At 38.6% G+C, this 24,732-nt stretch overlaps 1 protein-coding gene across 1 annotated transcript in view; it reads right to left on the bottom strand.

Moving 5' to 3' along the window:
* DDAH1 (dimethylarginine dimethylaminohydrolase 1) overlaps positions 1-24,732 on the bottom strand; it is a 230,476-nt gene that overhangs the window by 33,348 nt on the left and 172,396 nt on the right. The window contains exons 3-4 of the mRNA XM_007946170.2: positions 16,518-16,591; positions 15,594-15,713 (exon numbers count right to left, since the gene is read on the bottom strand). Of these exons, the coding sequence (XP_007944361.1) occupies positions 15,594-15,713; positions 16,518-16,591 (194 nt within the window). The remainder of the gene's footprint in view (positions 1-15,593; positions 15,714-16,517; positions 16,592-24,732) is intronic.

Raw genomic sequence — 24,732 nt, forward strand, 5'->3', positions numbered from 1 at the left:
AACAGGAGTGCATAATTATGAGGGGCATAGGGGGAGGGTTACAGTGTAGGGTGGGGAGGAGACTGCGTTAGGGTTGGACGTGGTAAATGGGAAATGAAACTAAATGTATGCATGACATTGAATGTAAAACAAGCTCTTAAAATAAAAATATAAATAAATAAAATCAGAAAAAAAAAATGTAGATATGGAAGCATGTAGCCAGAAATTGCTGGCAGTCCCTTGAATAGGAGGCCAGCTTAAAGATGAAAGTCATTTGTGGAAAGTAGAGAGGAAAGGCAAGAGTCTGGTGCTTTGATGGCCATCACTAGCTGACCAATCAAACCTACTCTAAAGACAGCTTCCACTTCAGAACTTTCTAGTTACAATGATTAATAATTTTCTTGAATTGAGTTTTCTGTTAATGGCTAGTGAACACAAACAATCTTTATCAGTTAGGACTAAATTAGACTGTAACGGAAATCACCTCTTCTCCCTTCCTACCCAACTGACTTAAACAAAGGAGTTCATTTCTTTCTTGCATAAAAGTAAATTTGAGATAATAGTATAGTGTGGTGGCTTGATAGCCATCAAGGGTCCAGGTTCCTTCTAGCTCTTTCTTCTGCCATACCTGGAGTACACTGAATTTTATATCATCCTCATGGCATAAAATGGCTGTTGAAGCAACATTCAGTATATTCTTATTTCAAGTAGCAAGATTCAGAAAGCAGAAAAGGGTACAACTCCTTTCTTTCAAGGAAGCTTCCTGGATTTCATACCTAGCACTTCTACTCATGTTATTGGGCCCAATCTACATCATTGGACAATACTTAGTCCCACGGTTATACTTACTATAATGGAGGTTGGGAAATGTGGATTTTATTCCAAGTAGCAATGTGCTTGTTTAAAACTCAAGGTTCTATTAATAAGAAGGAAGAGCAGAATGGATGTTGAGAAGGCAACTAGCTGCCTATTATGAATTGATTCAGAGAGTAATACTTTTTAACATATTAAAAAATTATTAATTCTGTTGCTGTTTGAGAATATATATAGCAAAACATACACTATACATATTTTGACCTCTGCCCTTTTAGGTTACTGACGTACTGTTTGAATTCAGTTCAGTCTTGTCCTGATTCAAGGTACCCAAGTCATTCCAGAAGGACAGATGATTGCTGAAAAGCTTCTAGGGAGACAGATGCTACATCACTGGCCCCGTGTTCAGTGCTTGGCATCAGTGCTTGTATGAAGTAGGTGCTCAATACATATTTGTTGATTGTTAGATAAACAAATGATTTCTTAGCAGTGCATCTCTGAATTTCAGCAACTCTTAAAATCACAAAATCCACCTAAAGTCTTCTGATACAACTTCCTAAGACAACTCACTCAGAGCTCAATCCTGAGAGTAAAGAACTGCCAGTCAGTACTCATGCCAGATCCTGTGTGTTCAAACTGGTCACTGTATCTCTGATTTTAACTGGCTTTGGTTACTCTCCAGAAGCCCTTCTCAAATTCACCCTGGTAAGTTTCAGAGATGGGAACAGACAAATGTCTTATCCAATTAGAGATCTGAGTTTCCTTCCTCCTTCCACTATTCCTACTTGCATAATTTAATACCATGTTAATCTTTAAGCCACATGATTTAAGAGCTAGAAAGGAATATAGACTTCTCTAGTCAAGGCAAGAGGATTCTCTGAAGGCCTATGGGTAGTGTCAATGGTTAACGCTCTGGGTTGCTACTGAAAGGCTGGCAGTTTGAGCCCACCCAGAGGTGCCCCAGGAGAAAGGCCTGGCAATCTTCTTCCAAAAGATCCGCTACTGAAGATCCTATGGAGTACAGTTCTACACTGACACACATGGTGTGACTGTAAGTTGGAAGTGACCTGATGGCAATTGTCTTGGTTTGTGTGCTTCAGGAGAATTAGTGTAATCAGCATTCACAGAAGATACCATTTGATTTTAATGTGCAAATGTTATTAAGAGTGAGAAAGGTAATATACAGAAAACATAACAAGTATTTTTTGTTCCATAAGTATTCCCCTCACCCCCTGCCAAAAAAAAAAAGACACAGCATTTTAGAGAAAAGTTAGTATTTCATAAGTAGTTGTTCAACAGCAGTGAGTTTGGTTTTTTTGGAGTTGTTTTTCAATGATCTGGTAGAGCTCTCTCTTAACATGAGAGTTAGTTCTCTGAAGTACCTGTTATTTTACTCAATACGTTATTCTGAATGATTTCAGGTAGTATTTTTTTGTTCAAGGATGTAACACTTCACTTTTGGAATGAATTTCTCCCTCTGCCTTCAAATGCTAATGTAGGAACTGTCCTCTGGTGAATTCCAGAGACAGGGTTTCTCACAGTGTGGTCTATGGACTACCTGTATGAGAATCATGTGGGTGGCTCCTGGGCCCCATCCCAGCATTGCTGAATCAGAATTTCTTGTGGTGAACCCAAGGATGTGATGTGCATTTACACTGTGTATTCTGTGTAACTCTTGGTCACACCACAGTTTGAGAACCACTAATTTAGACTATGCAAATTAAATTAACCTAATTTTTAGGCCTAAAAGGGATTATTACTGCTATTGATGCTACAACTAGTAATATTAGTAATAGCTAACATACATTTAGTTCTTATCACTTTCCAGGCTATACATGAAAAAAGAAATGAAGAGCAAACTTAAACAGAATGTAATAGATCCAACACCTTTCATTTAGCTTCCACTTGTTTTTTTTTGGAAATCTGTGCATGAGTCACTTCTGTACATGTGTTCACAGCTTTGAACTTGGTCCTACTTCAGAAAGAGATAAAGGGGGTGGCTGTTGTAACTTAACACTCAAAGCAGTGCTATGAGGAACACAGGGACTCAACTGTAGCACTAGAACCATCCAGCGATCATATCTGAAAAATGGATTTAGAAACACTTAAAGATTGCTGAGCTAATGACATTTTGAAAGATGACAACAAGGGGGAAATAAGTGAATTAAATAGAATAGGGTAACACTAGTGGAGTGGTTTTGAAGAAAGGTGGTGGCAAATTTAATTTATCTCCCTTGCATGTTTTAATTCCTAAAGATGGTTCAAATCCCAGTATTTTGTCAGGTAGTGGGGATATTTCCCTGAGGCTGTAGAAAAATTCATGGTTAAAATGTCATTTCTAATTTAGAGTCTACATTTTACCATATGTTTTATGAACTTTTAGCCAAGCAATAGGACACTCATCAACACCTAAGATACTGAATACACGTGACTTCCAGAGAAACAGTAACCCAAAACGCAACCATCCGCTCTCCAGCTCAACTGACACATTTCCTAATCCCTGTAACACCAAAGGGTACCGATGTTGGCATGGCCCAGAGTGCCACACAGGTCATGCTGTGATGTGCAATTTCAGCCCATGAGGCACAAATCATCCCAATTTTTTTTTTTTTTTTTTTTGGTAGTCTTTTGCCAACTCCACTCAGCTAAGAAACAGTATGACACTGTTGGAGATATAGGATACATAAATGTCGTTTTGCTAAAATGATTATTTCTTTTGTGCCTTGAGAGGAAGTAGATAAAAATAATAAAGAATAAATGGAAAGGGTAAAGGCAAAGACTCCAAATTCTGATGAGTCACTGACTGCTGCCAATGGAAACTGAAATGGAAGCCAACCCCGTTAGTGTCTTATAAGCTTAGCCATCGGATGTCTACCAGAATCGCTGTCAGTTTGACATGTCTGAGTATAGCTATAGCTCAGTTCCAAAAAGTGAATCTAGGTCAGTGAAATCCTGCAACGTACTTTTGCCCACCAGTTCTGTATGGTTGATTCCTTTGTAGGAGATAAAGAGGACTAAGTTCATGGTGACAGGGAGAACTTGAAATCTTCTCCAAAAATTTCACCAAAGGCACACCATTCTGGTAGTCATTTCTGAAGCCACTTTGTTTATCATTCTCCCTTGGAGCTGGTACACTGCCTGGCATAGAACAGGAATTCTGGAACTAGCTGATGCCCAAGTGTTGATCTGATCCTTTTTCTCTCCCTCATTCCTGGAAGTCTATCAGTCACAATGTTCTGCCACTTCTCTAAATGTTTCTCACATTCTGTATTGTCCTTTCTATTTCCACTGTTACTTTCCTAGTTCAGACCTCCTTCTCCTTAGTTCCTAGATGTGTGATAGTATCTAACAAGCTGTATTCCATTTAATATTTATTCCTGCTAAATCATTACACGTACAATGTCAGACTGATCTTTCTGAAATAATACCTCTGACTGGCTCCTTATACAACCCCACAGATCAGAAAACCCATTTCTTGGCTTTTGGACCGGCCTCAACTTATATCTTAGATCTTATCTCTTTTTGTTACCCTGCACATAGATCCCCGCTAGCCATTGTTCATTCATTATAAAATAGATATTCCTCTAGGTTGTCCTATTTGAAAGGACAGTGGTTAAGTGCAGTGGTTAAGTACTTGGCTGCTAACCAAAAGGTTGGTAGTTTGAATCCACCAGCTACTCTGCAGGAGAAAGATGTGGCAGTCCACTTCTATAAAGATTACAGCCTTGGAAACCCTATGGGGCAGTTTTAGTCTGTCCTACAGGGTCACTGTGAGTCAAAATTGACTCCATAGCAATGAGTTTAGTTTTCAGTTTTGTCCTATTTGAAATGACCACATCTCCTTTATGTTAGCCTCTAGCTTACTGTTCATTCAGACCCACTCAGACTGACTTGCACCTGTGATCTCTCCCTCTTCAGAACTCCTAATTGCCTTTACTAGGATGGTGAGCCATTAATTTGGCACTTATGTTGCACTGTATCAGCACTTATTTTTGAATGTTCTGTCCTGTTTCTCTAGTTAAGTTGGAGAGACCTAGAGGCTAGAGACTTTTTCTCATCTATCTCAGTATGCCCTGTGCTTAGAACAGTCTCTTCCACATAGTTGCTGCTCAATAAATATTGCTGTCTGGTGGTCAGAAGCTCAAGCATGAAGCTCAACCAAGATCTCTTTTTAACTGCCCTTTAAAAAGTCTTTTGCAGAAGAGACTGAACAACAGCTTTTGGAAATCTTACCTTTTTCCCCATTACACTTTTATGTATGAATTAGAAAATGATATTATTTGTCAGATATCAAGGCAAAAGAAGACACTGGGTGGAGCACAACAGTTAAAGGCATTAAAGGTAAATACTATTATGTACACCATCCTGCAATAACAGTAATAACAATAATCTATGAGAGGATACAGAGATGCAAGCTGAAAAGGTTATGGGAAAGTGAATGGGACTACATACATGAATATATATAGGTTTGACAGAGAATATTGTTACATATGTATTCGTATGTGGTGCAAATATATCCATGACTATAGTAAAGCATAGGAGCTCTGGTAGCATAGTGGCTAAGGCACTTGACGGCTAACCAGAAGGCTGGCGGTTCAAACCCACCAGCCACTCCTCGGAAGGAAGGTTGGGCAATCCTACTTCCGTAGTGATACTGCCTCAGAAACCCAAGAAGGGGTCGCTATGAGGCGGGGCCGACTCAATGGCACATAACAACAACAACAACAACATAGTAGAGCATATAGGGGATAAAGTTATGAAAATTTATTAGCCATAACCAAACACCTTGAGGGAATGAGTCATTGGTCCTGGGGAATCATGGCCACAGTCTTGGGGGACATCAAAGTCAACTGGCACAACACAGTCCACAAAGAAAATGTTCTACATACTACTTTGGTGAGTAACAACTGGGGTCTTAAAAACTGAGTGACCCTCTAAGGTACAACTATTGGCCTCTCCTCATCTGGAGCAGAGAAGAGTGAAGAAAATCAAAGATGAATGGAAACAATTAGTCCAAAGGACTAGTGGACCACATAAATCCCAACCTCCATGACCATGACCACAAGAATTAGACGGTGCCTGGCTACCACTGTTGACCGCTGTAACAGAGTTCACTATAGGAGGTCCCGGATGGAGTGGCAGAAAAATGTGGAACAAAACTCAAAATCATTTAAAGAAACATCAGGCTTACTTGTCTGACAGAGGCTAATGGAACACCTGAGACTATGGCCCTCAGACACCCTGCAAACCTGGAATGGAACTCATCTCTATGGCTCAACTTTCAGCCAGACAACAGACAGGCCTATAAGGGGCACAGTAATACCAGGGAGGTACACACTTCTTAGACCAACCAACCATGTGCGATCAAAAGGGCAACATTTACTCAGGGATAAAGCTCAGAAGACAAGAAGAGATAGGAAAGAGGATAAGTGGAAAAGGAAACACAGGGAGGAAGTAGGAAGAGTAGTGTTACATTGTGGGGATTTCAATCAATGTCATGAACAAAATGTGTATGAATTGTTGAATGGAAAACCATTTTTTTTCTGTAAACTTTCACCAAATCACAATAAAAAGTTAAAAATAAGATTAAAAATTTTAATAGTTATGTATGTAATTGAAGCTTCCTCAAAGAAAATGAAGCTAGGCTGGAGTACTCTGTGGTTCTCCATACTCAAATGAAAATGAAGATGTTCAGCTAAGCATATCTCCTATCACTTACAGCCACTGAAAGGACAATGTCACAGTGGTTAAGAGGCTATAGTGAACCCACTTTGGAAACTATCCTTATCACTGGTGCCTTATAATTAAGTGGTTAGTACTTTTTGCCAAAGACCTGCAAACTACAACATTTAAGACAGGATCTTTCAACTTGATTGGCCATCGTGAAATGCCCAATGGGAAGGAGTGAAATTCTCATCTCCTATTGAGGCTGATTCGATTTTGTTTATCTAAGGAGAGATGGAGTAGAGGAGGTGGGGGTCACACAGGGAGAGTTAGAAACAGAGCCAGAAAGATAATCCAGGAACTTGGATTCTAAGGGCTCTGCTTTGCCCTCATAGCCACAGTGGCCCTATAAACAGCTATGCTTCTTTAGCAGAATCAATGAAAAGTAAGTTCTTCTCTAACAGTAATGATGTCATGTTTAACATTTTTTTTTCCTCTTCAGCACAAATCTTCACACATCAAAAATAGGTCCTGTTGCCGTATCTTTCTCTGTGTGTGTTGGAGGAGGGGATATGGAAGCATGAATCAAATGCATGTTTCCTGTTCTCACAAAAATTACAACATTAGCAATTTTTGGTAGCTAGAGATAACTTAATAAGGAATTTAGCATACCAAATGGTTTGACAGATGGAATCTAAATCATTATCCAGTTGGGTATTATATTTTAAGTTTAGACAATGTTGAACTCCAGACAGCAAAAAAGTAAGGATTTCTTAGACTTCTATGGCTTTAATTTGGATGCTTTCTCTACTTTTATTGCTAGTCTAACGGGCCTATATTACTCTGCACCTTATTACACAGGGGTTGGCTTCCTTATTCTGCATTCTAGTAAGCTAGATTCTTTTAGAAGTTACAGGGATAAATCAATCACAGAAGGACAAATATTGCATTAGTTCATTATTGTAAAAAGTCAAGGGAAGGTTTATATATGTAAGGAAACTTTCTTTGGTGGTTACCAAGGATGGAAGGGGAGGGGAGGGAAAACTGCAAAAAAAAAAAAAAAAAAGAAAAGAAAATTAAAAAAAAAAGAAGAATTGCAGGGATCCTTGCAGGCAGTAGCTCTCAACTTGGTCTGTGCATCAGAATCAGCTGTAAACTTTTTTTTTTTTTTTTTTTTTTAAATCCTGTGGCTATCTGGGCTCTATTCCAAACCCAGACCATCAGAATTCTCTGGGGGTAGGCTACAGCATATGTGTTTGCAGAAAGCCCTCCAGGTGATTGTGAACCACAGCTCCCATTAGGAATCATTGTTTTAAGGCTACATACAGACTTTTTAGTAAGCAAGAGTCATGGATTGAAAGGCCCCTGTATTAGTTATCTAGTGCTGCTATAACAGAAATACCACACATAGGTGGTTTTAACAGATAGAAATTTAATTTCTCACAGTTTAAGAGGCTAAAAGTCCAAATTTAGCGTGCTGGCTCTACGGGAAGTCTTTCTGTCTCTGTTGGCTTTGGAGGAAGGTCCTTGTCCCTTCTGAGCTTCTGCTTCTGGGTGATCGTCATGTGGCTTGACATCTTTCCTCCCCCATCTCTGGTTCTTTTGCTTTCTTGTTTAATCTCTTTTACAGAAATTGACTTAAAACACACCCTACACTTATATTGTCTCATTAACACAGCAATGACAACCCATTCCCAAATGGGATTATAACCACATGCATAAACCAGAAAACCAAACCGATTGCCACTGAGTCAATTCCAACTCCTAGTGACCCTATAGGATAGAGTAGACCTGCGCCATAAGGTTTCCAAGGCAGTAAATCTTTACAGACGCAGACTGTCACATCTTTCTCCTGCAGGGTGGCTAGTGGGGTTGAACTGCTGACATTTTGGTTAGCAGTCAAATGCTTTAATCACTACATCCTGAGAGCTCCTTGTAACCACAGGAATTTGTTGTTATGTGCCATTGAGTCAGACCCGACTCATAGCAACCACTCCTTGGGTTTCTGAGGCAGTGTCACTACGGAAGTAAATTGCCCAACCTTCCTTCCAAGGAGCGGCTGGTTGGTTTGAACTGCCAGCCTTCTGGTTAGCAGTCAAGTGCCTTAGGCACTACGCTACCAGAGCTCCTAAACCACAGGAATAAAGGTAAGGATTTACAACACATAATGGCCCCTTAAATGGCCATTTTCCCAGCCACCCAACAGATGCTTAAATTTCCGCTACAACATCCCATAGGGTCAGCTGAATACTTTTTTTTATGTCCCATTGTATTAGTGGACAGAACAAGCAGAAGTTAATACTTTAAATATAATTTCTTCCTTTTTTTTCTCTGATATTTTCTTGAGAATTAAAAAAAAAAAAAGGCACATTTTTGTTCCTTTTCTCCCACTGGGCCAATTTTGCCTTCTTCTTACCTTGGAACTAGTGCTGAAATTCAGCATGGCTGTTTTGGTTTTACAGCTTCAGATTATTTAGTGCCTTATCATGCCAAAATATTTTATTTTGGCCACTCCAGCCTTGTTGGCATACAGCTCTGGGAATATTGTCAGATAAGGCAACTGCTGCCAGGAAAAGGAGCATAAACAGTTGTTACAAACTCAGAGGCTATTTGGTTTTGTGTTTTAATTTCATAATATAAGCATGGTAGATTTTTTTTTTAAGTCATTGTTTTGTGAATCTGGTGAATATAACTGGAAGAGACAACCAGAAAATAAGACTAAATTAAACTGACAATGGGATTGTCAGTATGCCTTTCATAGCAGAGACCCAAAGTAGAAAATCTTATGGCTACACACTATAATTCCCTGTAACAACAACTAAAAATGCAATGTCTTTATTTTTCCATTTCAATCACCCTGTTGAAACCAGTTACTTCTCATTCTTTTTTTTTTTTTTTTTGGTTTTTCTATTGTTGTTCTCTTTGTCATTAAAGGAAATTCCAGGCAATAAAAAAACATACAAAATCCAAACACATGAAGGGGTTTTCCATCTTCATTTTTATATGACCATCTATAAAATAGCATGGACATTTTTGGACATAAAAATTAGTCAAAATGAGAAGAAATACTGCCTGAGTGACCTCTATTATATAGTTAGTCATTCAAAAGAGAAATACACTGTGTGCTATGCAATTTAAATGAGGTACAAAGCAGCCCATGTCCTCATTCAAAGGAATCTTACAAATGTAGTTCGTTATTTCAGGAAGTAGATAAGACATTCAAAAGACATTTCCATCAAGACACACTAGGAACATTTTAATTTAAAATTACAAGTCTACTGGAATTCCACTTACTGTATTTCAGCTTCATTTATATGACAAAGGCATGAAAAATGGAGTGGTGATCTCATAATTCTTTTCTCACCACTTACAAGTATTTCTATTAGAAGTATTTTGAAACAACAACTCATTGTGATGCAAAAGGCCAGAATTACTAATGAGAGAAAAAAGAAAGAAAGGAGGAAGGAAAGAAGGATGGACACTGAACCAAACTGTGGTTGCTAAGAAGAGAAAATAAGTGGTCTTTTGCACAGGGTTAGGAAGGTGAGAATGCTTCACCTGCTGCCCAGCCAACCTGTCAGTACCACAGCCCCTCCAAGCTGTGCACCGTGGCTTTCTCACCTGATGAGTTTCCAGAAAGCTTTAGCTAAGGGTGATCCTCTCTCTCTCCTTTTTTCCTTACATCTTCTTTCTTTCTTTTTTTCAATTGACCAAGCAACTTTATGATACCAAAGAGACTGTTAAGAATCAGTGAGTCCCTCCTCAGGGCGGAAATTACACTCTTGTCCTCCTGTGACAGATCGCATGTAAGGAATCCAGGTTCTTGGAAGGGAAGGAGATTTTGGAATGAATCTAGAAAAAGACTGAGTGAGATGTGGTCCAAATCTACTCTTTAAGATTGTTGCTGTTGTTGTTTACCATCAAGTCAGACCCGACTCATAGCGACCCCTCCTTGGGTTGCTGAGGCAGTATCACTATGGAAGTAGATTGCCCAACCTTCCTTCCGAGGAGCCTTTTTCCCCCCCCTTTAATTAAAAACAAAACAGGCTAGTCTGTGGAAAAGACAGGCATTATGTAGAGGGTAAAGCAGGCATCTGGGAGTTGGGCCTAACTATTGGAGACTTATTTCTGTAATTAAACATAGACCACTTTCAGCCATCTAATGTGTATATATCCTTCAAATTTAACACTTAAAGTATAACATGCATATACAGAAAAGTATATAAATTATAACCATACAGCTTTACAAATTATCACAATCATCATCCATACAGGCTGAGAAGTAGAGAGGACCTCTTTCTCCCTCCCTTCTTCTTAGAATAATTGTCATCCTGGCTGCTACCAGCAGAGAGTTCTGCCTATTGTTTGACTTTCCATGAATAAAATAATAGAATATATACTTTTGGAAAATTGGCTCCTTTTGCTTAGTATTATATTTGTAAATATAGTTCTAGCTGTGGTGCAACTGGAGGTCTCATCTTCTTGAGAAGGCAAGTAAAGAATACTAAGTCTAATGACTGTGCATGAGTTAATTCACCCCACATTATTATTATTATTTTTTAGCTAGGCAGACTCAGGCAGGACGAAGGTGGGAGCTGTCCAAAGGCAATGCAGAGAATGACAGAAAGTATGAGAGAAAAACTACCGAAGAAAGGCAGTTTGCTTCAAAGACAAATTTTACTTAGATAATATTATTTCTAGAACCATACTTGATGTTAAATATCTTTAGGAATTTGTTCAAATCAAGCTAACATCCATTACCCTGGCCAATTAATGATAAAATACAGTAAGAATATGTCTTCCTTTTTCCTTTTCTAGATTGGTACCCTACATTAATGTGTTCTGAGCTTTTTAGCAGAAAGTTGACAAAAATCTTCCTAGATAGATGATTTCATTTAAATATACAATGCACACAGTATTTCATCTTCTACAACCTAGAGAGATATGATGACTATCTCTGTAAGAACCTACTTCATTAACCCCAAGAATACAATGCAACCCATTACAAAATGTTTCCAATGCAGTAAGACTACCCAGAAACCCCTGGGTGTTCAGCTTTGCATGAATATGTAAAAAAGTAGCTTTCAGACTCCACAGGATGGGAGCACTCAGTGAGCAGTGACAGATGTGAGGAATAATCAAGCTTTCAGTGAGTGGCACAAGAATGTACAATTCACCTCCATTTAAATGATATGCCCTTCAAAAGAAATGCCCATGTGGACAGAGACTTCTTTACAGAGGCAAGGACTGAGACATCAAGGTTTCAAAGGGGGGAGAAAAAAAAAAAAACAACAGACATTTGGGACCAAACTCATACATTCCCTGAGATGGGTTAGGATTCCTGATCTAGCAAAAAATAGGGGAATTATAGGGAGAATTAGAAAGTAAGAGAGAGAGGGATCTCAGCTAAAGCCAATTTAAAAAAAAAATTAGGAAATGTTTGCAAATAGAAGAAGAATGGGTATGGCACTGGGAGTGGGGTTGGCAACTGGGAAGAGGAGACAGGGCTCAAGAAACCTAATTCTGGAACCATAAGATTGTAGTCAAATGCGGTTTTTCATCAGACCTCATAATTTTTACCTTTAAACTGGGAAAAAAATCTATAACATTTATATTATTTTTAAATGATGTTTGTATCTCTTCCCACCAGTCTTTTCTGCCTGTTTCTATATTCATGTCTATAAGTTAGTATTAGGACTTACACCCCTATTGATTTTGTTGATTGTTCTAATATAAGAGCCAGATTGTTCTCCAATGAATAAGCAGCACAGTTCACCTTAATTTATTTTGGACCTGAGATCATAGCCTCAGAGAGATCTCATTATTCCTCAGTTCACTTTAGTTTGTCCTCCTCCTTTCACTGTAAGGTAAAGAGGACATATTGGATGTTAGGATGGTAGGTGGGCACTTGCCAACTCCACAGGCCCATGGTTCCAGCAGCACATTTGGTTATGGAAAATACAATCTCCAAAGAATCCAACTCTAGCCAGTAAGGATTATTTATAGCTTCTGACACAGAATGTTTCAAGTACAGAGTGAGCATCATTATTAATATCAACTCAAATGAACTCTAGAGGAAGAGGACTACAAAGCCCTCATAGGAAGCTTGGGAGATGTGGTGTTAGAGAACATGGCAATGGGAAGGGAGGATGAACAACAACAATAAAAAAGTGGGAATGAGCTGCCAACGTATACATGGACCTTAGGGCTTGGCTTTCTTTTCCCAGGTCACTGATAATCCTCTTTTCTGAGTGCAGGGTCTTTCCCCTCCAATTTTTCCTGCAAAAGGAATGCTGGTCCATATTCTCCTCACTCTAAGTCCCCACTTCTTCAGACTTTATCTCCCCTATCTAGCTGCATCTCTCATAGTTCCCCTCCCCCAAACCCTTTATTATAGTTACACTGGTTTCCTCACAGGAGCATGGGTGGCGCAAGTGGTTGGTAATGAAGCGACTACTAATTGGTGTTTCGAACTCACCCAGCTGCTCTGTGTTAGAAAGGTTTGGTGAACTGCTTCCATAAAGATTATAGGCAAGAAAACCCTATTCTGTAACACATGGGATCGTCATGAGTTGGAAACAACTTCAGCAATGCATTTGGTTTTGGGTTTTGGTGTCCTTACATCTCACAAATCTACTTTGTTCAGTTTTTGCTTATGCCATGTACCCACCCTGGAACATCCTCTCATGGAACTCTCTCACTAAATTCTCTCTCCTCTAAAGTTCTAATAGCAATTAGGGCCTATTTCACATAATGTAGTTAATCATTCACATTATATTATCTCTTAGTTGGTTATGTGTTTCTCCAGACTTGATTTGAGTTAGGGTCCTAGTCTACCCAGCATAGTAGGTAGGGCTACTTTTTTCTAATTTATCCACCCAGAAGGGGTTCTTTCTGGTAATTTGCGCAAAGGCAAGATATAAGCCAACTTCAGTCTGCTCCAGCCCTACTCGTTGCTGTCATGTCAAGTCAATTCTGGCTCATAGTGACAGAGCAGAATGGCCCCATAGGGCTTCCAAGGCTATTATCTTTACGGAAGCAGACTGCCACATCTTTCTTCTGCAGAGCAGCTGGTGGGTTCTAACTGCTGACCTTTCAGTTAGCAGCCAAGTACTTTAACCACTGTGCCAACAGGGATCCTATCTCCTGTTCTAGGGCCTTGTAGTAAATTTCAGACATGCATAGACCAACCCAATTGTCCCAGCTGTCATGGATAGACATGGCAGAAATCCCTAAGCAGAAAAATAATCTCCCTAGACATCCTGAGTGATACCATTCATTAAATGCTTTCTTTCAGAACATAATCCTTTTTATATTCAGGAAGTTAACATAGCCCTCCAGATGAAGCAGAACAAGAGATTCTCCAAAACAAACAAGGAAAAACCACAATGATAAAAATCAAATTTTGAGACAGATTGTTCAGCAACAATTGTCAAAAAGCCCTAAAATTATAATGACAGATAGAGCTGGGACATGGGGGAAAGAAAGGCCAGGTGAGCTGGCTAACAGAATTGCAGGTAACACCGCGGGGGAAGTTTAGCTCAAGGCAATGATTGCTTCTCATCTAAACCCCATCAACTGTAGCCTTGATTTAGAAGATAAAGACATGAAATAAATAAATTATATGCCATTCTTTGCCTAGGGGGAGTTTCTGCAAGGTCTTTGCCTTTGGTCCTTTAATAAGCCATGTATGTGTGACCTGAAGAATCAGACTGCAGTCGTAGCCCACACTTATTATAAGCATTGTGACCTGCTCAAGTCACTTGATCTAGTTTTCTCATTTGTAAAATAGAGATAATATAATACTACATCCCTCCTTCATTTATGCATCCAGTCACCAAACTGTGCCTAAGGCATTTGACTGCTAACCAGAAGGCTGATGGTTCAAACCCACCAGCCACTCCTTGGAAGGAAGACTGGGCAGTGATACCACCTCAGAAACCCAAGGAGGGGTGGCTATGAGTTGGATCTGACTTGATGGCAGTGATTTCAGTTTGTTTTATTTAATGGGCCAAGTGGAGCTCTAGTGGTGTAGTGGGTAAGATATCAGGCTGCTAACCAGAAGGTCAGTGGTCTAAAACCACCAGCTGCTCCATGAGAGGAAGATCAGACAATCTTCTTCCTTAAAGATTTACAGCCTCAGAAACCCAATGGGGTCTCTATGAGTCAGAGTTGACTCAATGGTAGTGGGGTTTTGGATTTGGTATGAGCCAAGTGAAGGAGGCCTGGTGGTGCAGTGGTTAACCACTAAAGTGTTAACCAGGAGGGTGGCTATTTGAACCCACTAGCTGCTCTGCAGGAGAAAAGTGGCAACTGCTTCCATAGAGATTTACAACCTAGGAAACCCTATGGAGAAGTTCTACTCTGTCCTCTGTTCTGTCACTATAAGTTGGAATCAACATGATGCCAATTTGTGTGTGTGTGTGTGTATATGTATGTGTAGCCAAGCACATGGTGAGCTACATAGACACGATCTGTGCCATAATGAAGCTTCCAGATCATCTTACAGAGTTACAGAGTAGGAAAGTGTCCTTTAATTGTAAAGCACCATAACAAACAGGTCATTATTTTCAGTGACTTCCACTCAATCTAGCTGTGTGACTTAGACAGTGTTTCTGGGCTTTTCTCTTCTCATCCATAAATTTCTATCTTAAAATTCAATTATTCCACATGTAAATAAAGAAAGTAAGATTTTTAGGTATTTCTGAATCATGACATTCTAAAAGTTTTTTATGAAATAGTTCAGACATGGAAAATGTTAAGAATGTTGGTATACCAACTCAAGACAGAAACCATTACACACAGGGAGCTCTATCTGGTAGCATATCTTCCTTGTCCCCCAGAGGAAGCAGCTGTGATGAGTTTAGCATTCATTATTCTGAATCATGGCATTTCTAGGAAACCTGGTGTATGAGTAAGAACAGCTCATCACAGAATTCTTCTTATACTTGGGTGTTCCTGGTTCCTAATGAATATGAGGTTGTGACAGTGCACATCACAGAAAGTTCAGTCACCAGCCTGTCTTCTCCCTCGCCACCCATCCTTGCTGCCCACCCAGCATACAAACTTAGAAAGATCATGCGGCAGGCATTGCCTGCTGCATTCAGAAGAAGGATTTTTTTTAAAAAATTATATACCTTCAGAGCTTTCTGCGCAGATTCGCTGGACCCAATTGCAATCAGGTTAGGCCCAGCCATGCTGCAGAAACTCTTCAGATGCAAAGTATTGGTCACTGGCACCATGGAGACTGCATAGTCCTATGCATATAGAGAAAGAAGCAGTTAGACTTTAAAGAATAATTCTAAAATGGATTAAAAACCTGCCTGAGCCACACCTGCTCCACTGGAGGCTTCTAGGGGATCTCTGTATCTGGAAGGAAAACTGGGACTCTCAGATTTTGGTATCACTCATTAAATGAAGAGTGTGTGTAAGAAGAAAGTGCAAAGCTTCCTTCCAGATGTGTGACTGTGTTGACAACTTTTCATTTGCTGCTTCATCTGTGGAATAGGCCACTCTAGGAGGGGGTGCCTAACTGCCGTTCAGCTGGAGCCCCATATATCAACTGTGGGATACAAAGCTGCTTGTGGGCTATATCCCTTTCTAAGCAGTTTGGCAAACCAACCTATTTAAGGTCATTAGAGTAAAGGGTCCATGACAGGATGCATATATAGCATCTAGCAAAATGTTTGGCACACAGCAGGTACTCAAGTACAGGCAGTCTCCATCTGATTCCAACCCAAATAATCCACATCTCCATGTCTGAGCCAACTGGGGCTCCAGATTTTTTTTTTTTTTAGAAGTCCTTGATCTTCTGAGAAGTTAGTTGTATGATCATAAACTGGGAGAAAACAGAAGATGCTCATAATAACTTTAACTGTTGCTGCAGTGGTAGCTCAACAAAACCTATTTATTGAGCAATTTGAATTTGATAGCTCCTAGAATCAGGAATTATTTTGCAAAGCTGGTGACATATAAACAATTCATGACACGGTGATTCAATGGGTCTATGAATATTTATTAAGTAATTAGTCCATGCCAGGCATAAATTATCCTTTACCTACCTTAAAAGTATCAGCCAAGATTTCAGCACCTCGTTGATTTGTCCTTTTGGAAAGACCCACAAAAAATTCTCTGCCTGGAATAAATGTCATGGAACATAGTGAGTGGGTGGAACCAGCAGGCTGTGCACTATTTCTTTTATCTATAAATAATGACCTTAAGCATCACACAGTTTTCTCTTTCCACAGAGGGCAGCTCCACTGATACTCTGATCCCTGATCTCTTTACAAAAAACTTATTTAAAACTATTGCCCTTAGAAATAAACTTTTCCCTTAGAAAAGAACAGAATTTAACATCTCAGTAATTTATAATCAGAAATGGAGTAATAGCAGCGACAAGTGAGCAGTACTTCCCTTTTCTTTTTGCCTAAAAGAACAATAGTAGGCATTGCTGATGACGTATATACGGTCCCTTTTCTTAGAATGATCATGTCAGGTCTGCAGACAACATTTGGGTAAAATGAGTCTACTACTTGCTGGCCTCCATGTCTGATCCTTACAAGCTCTATCTTTAAAACTACACATCCCACAGTCAGCTACCCAGAGGGACTGAGTAGTTGATCCTGCGGGCTTGGGACCATAGTCGCAGGGGACATCAAGCTCAATTGGCATAACATACTATACAAAACATTGTTCCACCTACTACTTTGGCGAGTAGCGACTGGGATCTTAAAAGCTAGCAAGCTGCCATCTAGATGCAACAATTGGTGTCTCCTCGTCAAGAAGAAAGAAGAAAACCAAATGAATGGAAACAATCAGTCCTAGCGACTGTTACACCATCTGATCTGCAACCTATACAACTATGAGACCAGAAGAACTAGATGGTGCCCGGCTACCACTGTCATCCACTTGGAAGGGATGTACGAGAGCCTGCATAGAGAGGGAGAACAATGTGGAACAAAACTCAAAATCATTTGGAGGCAAAAAAAAAAAAAAAAAAGGGGGGACCAGGTTTGCTGGTCCAATAGAGCCTGGTGAAACCACTGAGACTATGGCCCCTAGCTGCCCTTCAGGTCTGGGATTGAACCCACACCTGTGGTTTCCAGCCAAACAAAGAACAGGCAAGTGAGTTAAACATTTACCTCAAGTAGACACACACCCTGGAGAGAACAATCATGGGAGAAGGAAGGGCTGCTTATGCACAGGGAGACAGCTCAGGGCGCAGAAGAGTATGGAGGGATGGACACTGGGAAGAGGTAACTATCGGGAGGAAGTGGGAGGGGAGCTCTTGCATTGTAAATTTTGGTCAATGACATGAGACAAAGTATATGTGAACTGCTGTATGAAAAGTGAATTTACTCTGTAAATCTTCACCCAAATCAAAATAAAATTAAAAACAAACAAACAAACAAACAAAAAAAACTACACATCCATTTTTTCAAATTACAAATGTTATAACTTTAAACTTTATAATGTCCTTATAAAAGGGTTAGGTGACATAGGTCAAGTAATGTTATGAAAAATTCCAAGGGGCTGACAAAGGAATCTTTTGTAGCACAGTGGCAATTTTTATTTTTATTTTTATTGGTAACAGTATGACTGTGTTGTCTTTTAAGAAAATTCATTACATAAAAATTGACATTTAAGTTTAGGGACAGGTCTTTTTCTTGACAAAATATTCATTTTATAAAAATATCAGCTGCAATAAAAAAAAAAAAAACCTCCTTAATTTTTTAAAGATAAAAAGAGATTTATAAATTAGATATATACACAACTTTCAAGATAAACATTTAATGTATTAAGCAAGTTACAACAGATTTATAATGGGGCATAAAGATTATTTCCATTTTAAAAGTCCTGAGTGTGATTCCAACTCATAGTGACCCCCTTTGGGTTTCTGAGGTAGTAAATCTTTACAGAAGTAGATTGCCCAGTCTTCCTCCTACGGAATGGCTAGTGGGTTGGAACTGCCAACCTTTTGGTTAGTAGTCACATGCCTTATGCACTATGCCACCAAAGCTCCTTGAGTGTGATAGAAAGTATAAAGAAAAGTATACTCATTATCTGAAGTAAGTTGGACTTCTATTTCTAGCAATATGGTGAGCTAAATCCCCTAAATGACTTTTCCAGTGAAAACAACAAAAATGCTAAAATTGAGATATTAAAAAATTTTTCTGTGCTTTTTATGGTCGTATGACACTTTTTCCCCTACACTAATCCACCCTCTTTTTTCCTCTTCCTCGGCTTACTTAATTATCCCTACATAATTACAGAAGAAACCAGGTCATTTGTCCTACTGAATATCCCATGTTCTGGATTTGGTGGACTGCTTCCTTGTGACATTTAACATTTAAAATGTTCCTTTATCCTTTATTTCCAATAAACTGGCAGTTTCATTTAGATGCTTAATTAGATTCTTATTTTTTTATTTTTAATTTTTTATAAGCCCACTCCAGAAGTGAAGCTGCATTATAACTTGATGCCCATGACTGGCTGTCACATTTCCAATGATACTAGATTGATCAATGGGTTCAGGTGGTATCATGAAGCTCCCCACTAAGCTTTCATACAATGGTTTTTAACATCTTTTGATGATCTTTATATAAATCCATTATTTTTTTAATGGATTAGGAATCTGAATTTACTGACTAGGATGATTTTACAAAGGAAAAACTTTCCTCAATCACTTATTTTGTTTACCTCAAATAGAATTCATAAAGAAAAGATAGGCTAAGTGCTTGAGTCTTTCCTTCACTCATCAGTTTTCACAGTAATAAGACAGTGTCTTAGCAACTTACCGTAATGACCAATAAATTATTTCTTTAACATTATTACCCACTTATGGGTCAAACTTGAAATATAATGTCAATCAGAAAACATTTAGAGCTAAAGGACAACAAAAATGTTCATATCAAAAGAAGACTCAGCTAAAGCAGTACTTGGGTAGAAAGTTATAGCTGTAAACAACACATTAAAGAATATTACAGGTTCAAGATTAATGAGATAAAATTCCAACTTGAGATATAAGAATAAATGAACAAAATAAAAACAGAAAATTTGAAGGAAGAAAATAAATAAAGAAAAAGGAAACATATAAGAGAGAGGGTTCTATAAAGTTAAAAGTTAGTTCTTTGAAAAGATGAGTAAAAACGACAAAGCTCTGGCAAGGGGAAAAAAAAGAAGGCACAAACAATATTACAGATGAGATATGTGAATAACAAGAAATGCTGTGAAACATAAAACAGGTAATAAGAAGAAATTACTATCTTCTGTTCTGGTTACCTACTGCTGCTCTGACAAGAATATACCACAAATGGGATGTCCTGAACAAGCAGAAGTTATTCTCTTACAGTTCAAGGACTAGAAGTCCGAGTTCCAAGTGCCAGGCTCTGGGGGCTGTGTGAAAGCCCCTTGATCTTGGGCTTCAGCTCTGCCTCTTGCTCCCAGCCTACTGAAGCTAGAGGCATCTCTTCACTCAGGCACCTACTGGCTGCTGAGGCTAAGAAGCCCAAGGTCGACAAAGTGGCACAGTCCCGATGTTACCAAACCATATGGCAGGCCATTAAGTCAAGTCCATTGTAAGTCCCAAGGTCAGCACAGCATGGCAGGCTGCTGAACAACGACACACCTACACAAAGGATCTAAGTGTGCCATAAGCTAGAGACTGTTCCCAAAGCTGCTACTTATATATACAGGAAGCAGACCACATACCCAAAGGGAGCTACTCAGCTGTTCACAGTAGATTCCACCATGGAGTTGATTACCAGTATCATCATGGGGAATACTACATTCAGCTGCCCAGCCACTCAACCAGGCCCAGCCAAGTTGACACACAAACATAACCACCACATCTTCATACTCCAAATTTTGAAAACCTAGATGAAAAGATAAAATACTAAAAAACAGAACTCCCAAAAACTGATTCAGGAAAATCTAAATAACCATATAATCATGAAAGAAACTGAATCAGTTAAAAAATCTTCCCACAAAAAAGCACCTAGCCTACAGAGTCTGTTTATAAGTATGTTCTACTAAAGTTTAAGAAATAGGTAACACAAAATTTACTGATTCCAGAGAATAGAGAAATAGGAAACATTCTCTGTTTTATGAGGCTAACATCACACTTTGTACTAAAATCAAACAAGGATAACAAGAAAGACTATAGGCCACAGAAATAAAAGTCTTAAACAAGATATTAGCAAACCAAATCCAACATCATATTAAAAAGAGAATATGTGATAAAATTTGTTTTTATCCCAGATACAAGACTAGTACAGTATCAGAAAATCAATTAATGTAATGAACTACATTAAAGAAGAAAATCATATAATCATCTCATTGAAGGAAAAAGTTTAACCTATCACATGAAATTCCATTTCTAGGTGTTTACCTTGGAGAAACTCTTGTATATGTCCCCAGAAGATATGCATAAAAAGGTATATGCTGAAGACAATAGACAAGCACTGGAGAATACTCAAATACACATCAGCAGAAAAACGAATAAATAGATGATAAGGTATTCTTACCACTGAATGGGAGGTATACAGCAGTGAAAATGAGTGAACTACACCTACATGCATCAACATAGATCAAAAGCAGAAAGTCACACAACAGTTCATGTAGTATGACACTCATAATATAAAGCTAAAAGACAAGCAAAACTAAACAACATATAACTCAGAAATACCTACACACATAGAGGTGAAACCCAGAGAAAGACAAAGCAATGATTATCACACACTGCAGGGCAGTGGTTATCTCAGGTTGGAAGAGGGGAGCATTTGGAACTGGGGGACCACACAAGATCTTCTAAGATCCTGATGAATGATCTATTGCTTAAGCCAGGTGGTGGGTACCCAGGTGTTCATTTTATTATTGGTCTTTAAACTGCATATAAACATTTTATAACTCTTTTTTATGTACTCCACATTTCACAATAAAAATACATACAAGTAGAGGTAAGTTGATATTGGATATTTAAAGAGAAAGTGATTGAAATAATTTTTGCCAGTAGCTGCTTGCCAGGCTGACATATTTCTCAGCAGGAACTGGAATTAGAAAGCAACTCTCCTTCTGTCCATTTCCTAATAAATTATTAATGAAGCCCCGAGTTACAGAAGGAAGAAGACACAGTATAACTTAAGTGCCATATATTTCTGTTTCTTACCCAAGTCTCCCTAATATAAAAACTGAGAATAGGAAATAGAAGGCAGGACTTGACCTTAGGCACATCTTTCTTGGGCTCCAAATACAGGAGATTGATAAATGAAGTGCCAAGTAGATAAAGATATCAATATCTCAGCACCATCTCAGTTTTGAATAAAATAACTATTAAGAAATTAATTTACATATTGAACAATAATAATAATAATAAAACCCAAAACTACCACCATTGAGACATTTCTGACTTGTAGTAACCCTATAGGATAGAGGAGAAATGCTCTTCCACAGGGTTTCCAAGGCTGTGAATCTTTACAGAAGCAGACTGCTTTATCTGTCTCACGTGAAGTGGCTAATGGGTTAAAATTGCTGATCTTTTGGTTAGCTGCCCAATGCTTTAGCCATTGTACCACCAGAGTTTCTATATTGAATATACCAAATCTCAAAGTCTACAGACAGCATTAAAGGCAAGTCTCAATGTTGGGCATTTAATTAGAAGTTGAGGCAAAAACATTAGGCTTAAGCTGATGTGGAAAGACTGACTGAAGGAAGAGATTCCTAGTATAAACCATTCTATAATATTGAGATTTCGGGGAATCTGTTCATATGAGCTGTTAAGATAACTGAACTAAATGGTTGGTAACATAGCTTGTTTTAAAACCATACTTTAAATGTTATTAGTACCTGCTTACAATAAAATGTCATTTTGAGGATGAAGGTGTGCCTGACCCAAGCCATGGTATTTTTTTTTTTTTTTTTTTTTTTAGGATTTGGGTGAAGATTTACAGAGTAAATTCACTTTTCATACAGCAGTTCACATATACTTTGTCTCATGTCATTGACCAAAATTTACAATGCAGCAGCTCCCCTCCCACTTCCTCCCCATAGTTACCTCCTCCCAGTGTCCATCCCTTCATACTCTTCGAGAGGCCCATATTCTGCCAACCCTGTATATGATCTTGGATACACTCTCCATTTAGACATACATAATTGTTTAGCTTGTTCACCCATCTATCCGTCCCTATACCCATGTTTGCTTTCATTGACAACTCAGTATTGAATTTACAAAGGGGTTCATATTTGTTGTTTGTACTGCCCATGTAACTCTCTCTGTCTTTCTCATCCTCAATGCTGCCATATTGGTCACTCACATTTGGTACATTGCCCTTCTCTTCACCCAAATCAATATTTATCTCTATCTATCTAACAGCATTCCCTCCCCTTCCCTCCCACCCCTGGTAACCAACAAAGAAAATGTCCTCCAATATATAAACCTTTCCTTAACTTTCACAATAACGGACTAATACAATATTTGTCCTTTTGTGACTGACTTATTTCGCTCAGCATAATGTCCTCCAAGTTCATCCACGTTATGCGGTGTTTTGCAGATTCTACATTATTCTTTAGCATTGCATAGTATTCCATTGTGTGAATGTACCAAAGTTTGGTTATCCATTCCTCAGTTGTTGGACATCTAGGTTGTTTCCAAGTTTTGGCTATTGTAAATAGTGCTGCGATGAACATCGGCGTGCATATATCTGTTCTTGTTAAGCCATGGTATTTTTAATCACCTCTTATCATGAGAAAGTTGGACAATTAATAAGGAAGACTGAAGAAGAATTGATGCCTTTGAATTATGGTGCTGGTGAAGAATATAGAATATACCATGGACTGCCAGAAGAATGAACAAATTTCTCTCAGAAGAAGTATAGTCAGAATGCTCCTTAGAAGCAAGGATGGCAAGACTTCATCTCAGATACTTTGGACATGTAATAAGAAGCCACCAGTCCCTGGAGAAGGACATTATGCTCGGTAAAGTAGAAGGTCAGTGAGAAAGAAGACCCTCAATGAGATGGATTGACCCAGGAGCTCAAACACAGCAAAACCTCTGAGGATGGCACAAGACCAGGCAGTATTTCTTTCTGTTGCACCGAGACAGGGTTGTTGGTTGTTAGTAGTTGGAACTGACTCAACAGCACCTAACACCACCACAATAAGTTATTTATTATATGGTTATTTTCTAGTAGAAAAAAATTTTTTTTTTCCTATAGGAAGTGTGATTTACCCAGCTGGCTTTAAACAGAAGTTATTTTCTAAGAGAAAGAGGCTGCTGTTCTGTGTTACCAAAAGAGAATGAAAACGCCACCACTGGCAGATACAAAGAATATTCTAAGGGGAATTTACTAGACAGATTCAAAGAATGTCTGAGTCTGGCTGGGTACACCAGAGCTGAGACTTCAGTGTAGGCTTCTTTGATTCCTTATTCTTTGTTCTTATTGTTGTGTTTTTCAAATTGGCATGCAAACCAAACCCACAGGCAGGGTCACTGCCCGTGACAGTGGTAGCACAGTCTGTGCAGTGCACAACTCCAGAGCATACCACTCACATAGCCTATGATAAGAATGGTGCCCCCTGAGGTTGGGCAGCACAGTGACCCTGCCCACAGGTACCTGGCACTGGGTGAAGTTTTACTCAAATATCACTAAAAAACTCTACTCATCCTCCCAGAGGAATAATTATATCCAACCTTAAGTGACATGTAACATTACTTTTATATTAAAACAAAGATGGCTATATTTTGGCTCTATACATGGGATTCAATGTAAAATTCACATCAGCTTAAATATTAAGACTTCTAAGAACGTCATGCTTTCTGTGGGCCACTTGGGGCTACATCCCCCATCTCTTAGGGACCAGCCTCTCATGTTAGGGCTACTTTGGTTAAACAGGCATTTATTCTCTGACATTTAGGGGAAAATAAACTCTCACTGTAAATTAAAAACTATATGGATAGGCTTGTTGCTTATGAATATAACCAGAACAAATTCAGCAGTCCAGATTTTAGCATGAAATTTTACAAACAATAATAATATGATCATAAAGAATTAGAAAAGTTAAATACTAAAATTACTGTTTCTTTAGTAGCCATATTATATCCAATGTAAAAACTGATTTATAGTTAAATCAGTCATAGTATTAGTTGTTTATATTTTGTTGAGTTCTGCTATTGTTCATCTGGCATTAATCCAAGTCAAATTTGCATGGAAAATTATTAAAATTCATCTTGCCATCTGGGGAGGAAATGATCTATAAATGACACTAATCTTTTTTTTTTTT

The sequence above is a fragment of the Orycteropus afer genome, unplaced genomic scaffold, assembly GCF_000298275.1.
Source record: "Orycteropus afer afer isolate SDZICR_OR568_19922 unplaced genomic scaffold, OryAfe1.0 scaffold00152, whole genome shotgun sequence".
Lineage (NCBI taxonomy): Eukaryota > Metazoa > Chordata > Mammalia > Tubulidentata > Orycteropodidae > Orycteropus > Orycteropus afer.